The sequence below is a fragment of the Physeter macrocephalus genome, unplaced genomic scaffold (genome assembly GCF_002837175.3).
Source record: "Physeter macrocephalus isolate SW-GA unplaced genomic scaffold, ASM283717v5 random_1708, whole genome shotgun sequence".
Taxonomy (NCBI): domain Eukaryota; kingdom Metazoa; phylum Chordata; class Mammalia; order Artiodactyla; family Physeteridae; genus Physeter; species Physeter macrocephalus.
The window spans coordinates 1,808-5,874 of record NW_021146479.1 but is presented as its reverse complement, the minus strand read 5'-3'; the positions used below and the strand labels follow the sequence as shown (position 1 = coordinate 5,874).

Genomic DNA, 4,067 nt, shown 5'->3' with positions numbered 1-4,067 from the left:
CTTCCTGCCCCATTCCATTTCCCCGAGTACCCCCGCCCCCTCCCCCCGCACCTCCACAGGCCCCTCCACCCCCGCCTAAGGGCTTTTAACCAAGTACATTAGGCAGGGCCAGATGCCAGTCTGACAGATGTCTGCAATGTTAGCCTCCGTTTCCCTGCTTCCTCCCTCTGCCCAGCCCAATTTACCTCCTACCACTCCCAGCTGCCAAAACTTCCCAGACCTCGGTCATACCCCTCCTCTAAGTCTCTCTCCTCCTCCTCTTTCTGCCAGGCCTTTGCCATCCCGCCCTCGCCGCCCTCCTTGGCCTGGTTAACTTTCAGCTTCGAGGTCCTGGAGAGCCTAGGCATGCTGAATGAATATTCCATCTGGGTGATTATTATTCACATGATATTAATTAATTATTAATTGCAATTAATCTCCTTCATTCCCAACCTTCCTCAGGGAGGCAGGAGGGGCCTGGCAGCTGAAAGGGACAGCGGGTGGGTGAGTGGAGTGGGCATTTGTGAGTGAGCGTGGGGCCTCGAACATTTTCCCAAGGCCCCACCCACAGCGAGAACGGAAAGGAGAACAACAATTTGATCAGGGCACAGGGGGAAACTGAGGCAGAAGCAAGCACTAAGCTGGTCCCCAGAAAAGCCCACTGAGGGTGGCTGTGGCAGGCACCCAGGAGCCCTAACCCCTGACTGGCCTCTTAGCTGCTTCTTCCTGCCTCTCACTGCCCTCCCCAAGCCCCATCTGGTGTAGGACGGCTTGCTTTGGCAGGAGAGGGGGCTGGCGGAAAGCTGACCAAGGCTGGACTGAGCCCTGGGCCTTCTGGGTCCGCTGAGGGCAGGGGATGCCCACCCTGATGGGAGGGGGCCTGGAGCAGGGCAGGTGGGTGCTCCCACCAGTGGGCTCCAGCACCCCCTTGGTAGCCCACTGTACAGAAGGGGAAGCTGCAGGAGCCGGCCGCTGGGGAGGCAGGTGCCCAAGCCCTGGCTGCCCCGTGGTCTCCCCTGGGCTCTAAGGCCTGCTCCAGCCCCCTGGCCTCACTGCCGGCCCCACTCACCGGGCCACCAGGAGGCTCCTGGCGGACCCTGGTGTCCAACTGCTGCTTTCGGACCTCTCCCCCGGAGCTCTCCCCCACCAGACGGCTGGGCTCTGTGACCTCCGGGGCTTCCGGGCCCCCCAACGGGGGAGAGACCCTCCAGCGCAGAGCTCGGGCGGGACCCCGGGTCCCCACACCTGGGGAGAAAAGGCCATAGCTGCAGACAGATGCCCACCGTGGGGCAAGAGACGGGAACGGGGTGGGTACGGCACGCCCATCCCCCACTCTGATGTGGCCCCTGGAACCCGGGGGGGATCTGCGTGGGTGGATCTGCTGCCCTGCAGAGGGAAGAACCCGATGGGGAGGGGGCCAGGAGCTGCACTCCAGCCCGACCGTCACGACTGCCCCCCCACCAAAGCCTCAGAGACCTGCAGAGTCCGCCGGCCGGTGGCAGGGGGCTGGCCGCGGAGGGGGGCAGATGTGGACAGGTGGGTGCACGCACCCTCCCTCTCCCCCCCAACGCCCTCCCGCGCTCTGGACCTGCTGTCACCCCGAGCACTGCAGGAAAATGTGGCTGCAGCAGAAACCGCCGCAAAACCCGGGGCGGGGGCAGGGAGGGGGCGCCGAGGCCGGGCCGGGCAGGGGTCACTCACCGGGCGGTGGGAGCAGCGCCAGCAGCAGCAGCAGCGCCGCGAACGCCCAGCGCCGCAGCCGCCTCATGGCTCGCGCATAATCCTCCGGGTCCGGGGGCTGCGGCGGCGAGCTGCGCGGCGCGGGCGGGAGGAAGGGCGGGCGGGGAGGCGCGGGCTGCGGGAGCCGCGGGCGGGGGCGCCGGGCAGTCGGGAGCGGGGCGGGAGGGGGGCGCGGGCCGGCGGCGGCGGCGGCGGCAGGGAGGACGCCCGGCTCAGCGCGCTCCGGCCGCGGCCATCCCGGCGGGGCTGCGGGCCGGGTTAAGAGCCGAGCGGCGAGCACGTGAGCCGAGGGCCCGCCCCCGCCCCACGCGGCCCCCACCCCCACCCCCAGCGGGGCAGGGCCGGGGCCGCCGCGACGGGAGGACAAAAGAGGCGCCGCCCGGGACCAGCCTTCCCGCCCCTCCTCGGCGCCCTCGGCAGGTGCAGGGCTGGGCGCACGCGGTGTCCACGTCGCGATCCCCTCCTCGGCTGCCCTTGCTTGGGGAGCTCCGAGGACCCGTCGATTCATAGGGGGAGGGAGGCAGGGTACAGAGGGACCCCCGGGCTCTGATCTGGTGACGGCTCTTCTGGGGACCCGCGCGATCGAGGTGCGGGGGCGTGGCTGCCCCGCCTGGGGTCACCCCTCTGGCCTCGTACCCGGGAGCGGGCTTCCCTGGACCTAGCCCCCAGAGCCCTGCTCCACTGAAGGCTATTGGAGCTGGGAAGGCTGAGGCCCCAGGGATGGAAGCGAGGGGCAGGGGCTCTTGTGGCCAACCCGACTCGGTGCCTCTGGGATCTCTCCCGGTGGAGCAGGGCACTGCTGGGTCCTCTCAAACGCTTGGGCCAGACCCCTTTCCATCCAGCAGCCTCCTTCTCTGGGCGGATGATACCCTTGCCTCCAGGAGGGCTTCAGGCATTGCTGTCACCGGGGGGGGGCCTCCCCTCACTGGGCTGAGTCCCTCACACAGGGCACCCCAATTCTTTCCCCTTCCCCTAAATATATAAACTAGCCAGGTAATTTACATGAGGTTAGCATGTCCAATTTCTGTCCCTCCCTTGCCAGCCCACATCTTTGAGGAGCAGAGATACCTCTGCAGCCCCAGCCTCCCCTCTCTCGCCAAACTAGGTTGCCCTGTCTATAGACCATTTGGCCTCCCAACCTACCTCCCCAGCTGTGCCCTCAGCTCAGCTCCCAGGTTCCTGGGCAAGGTGGGTGCCCACACTGGGGGCTTGGGATCTCTGACCCCTGCTAGGGATCCTAAGAGTCAGTGATGGGTTAAGGTGTGGTAAGACGTGAGCACTGCTGGTGAGGCCTCACCCTGACTTTGTGCCCCAAGCCAGAGCATCCTCGAACCCACACCGGGAGACCACAGATCACTGAGGAGCAGGAGTGGAGGCAGGGATCCCCTTGCTGGGTCCTCCGCTTCCCCAGGGACCCAGGGCCTCTGCCAGGGAGGGAGCTGCCTCTGGCTCGTGACAGGCCCCCCCAGCTCTATTTTAGGCCCAGGAGAGGTGAGAAGGCGATTTCCCAGGAGGCGCTGACATCAATGCTGGGGACAGGGTGACTCCCCCTCCCCCCCATCCAACCACCTGCCATTCCAGACCCAGATGCTCAGCAAGTCTGAGTCAATTGTTCCTTCATCCTGGAGACATCTTGGAAACCTCCTCCAGGGTGTAGGGGCTCTGAGAAATTAGGACCTACTGTGTGATATTCCCTGGAAACCCACAATTATCCAGGAGGGGGAGACTGTGTTTCTCATTTTGCAGGTGGGGAAACTAAGGCTCCGAGAGGCTACGCGGGCCTCCCAAAGTCAAACAGCTGGTTGGTGAGAGGTACATCCCATGTTCCAGGGTCCCCCCTCCTCCCTGGCCAACCCTATCCCCACCTTTGCCTTCTATCTGGGACCTAGAAGGGACTGGCCCATCTAGTCCATCTATCCCACCCTCTACCCCTTTGGTTGGCACCCCAGACACCACCAGGGTGAGTCTGTCCTACCTTACCCTCGCCATGTTACAGGGCCTCCCAGGATAAGTGGGGTTTCATTTCACCATGGAGGGCTCTGGGCCTGTGGGAGTCTGGATCCCCTCCTGCAACATGCCCAAGACCACCCAGAGACCCCAATCTGTGGGCCGGACCTCCTAGGCTAAAGCACATTCCTACAACTTCTGTGGCCCTGGTTCGTTGGTCTTCCTGGTGGGGAGATCTTGCTGGCCCTGAGTGACATGTCTCCCGTGGCTTTCTGGGCCAGCTCCCCTGGAGTTCAATTGTAGGGCCCACTGGCCTCCAACAGCCCCTTATCTCTCTGGGTTCCCAACTTTGAGCAGACCCAGCTGGACAGCTTGACCTTCCCTTGACCATACTCCACTCC

General features: G+C 64.7%; 1 protein-coding gene across 1 annotated transcript in view; it reads right to left on the bottom strand.

The window, feature by feature from the left end:
* ADAM11 (ADAM metallopeptidase domain 11) overlaps positions 1 to 1,747 on the bottom strand; it is a 17,104-nt gene extending 15,357 nt beyond the window's left edge. Inside the window, exons 1-2 of the mRNA XM_024130287.1 lie at positions 1,681 to 1,747; positions 1,049 to 1,224 (exon numbers count right to left, since the gene is read on the bottom strand). Of these exons, the coding sequence (XP_023986055.1) occupies positions 1,049 to 1,224; positions 1,681 to 1,747 (243 nt within the window). The remainder of the gene's footprint in view (positions 1 to 1,048; positions 1,225 to 1,680) is intronic.
* Between the last annotated feature and the right edge of the window lie 2,320 nt (positions 1,748 to 4,067).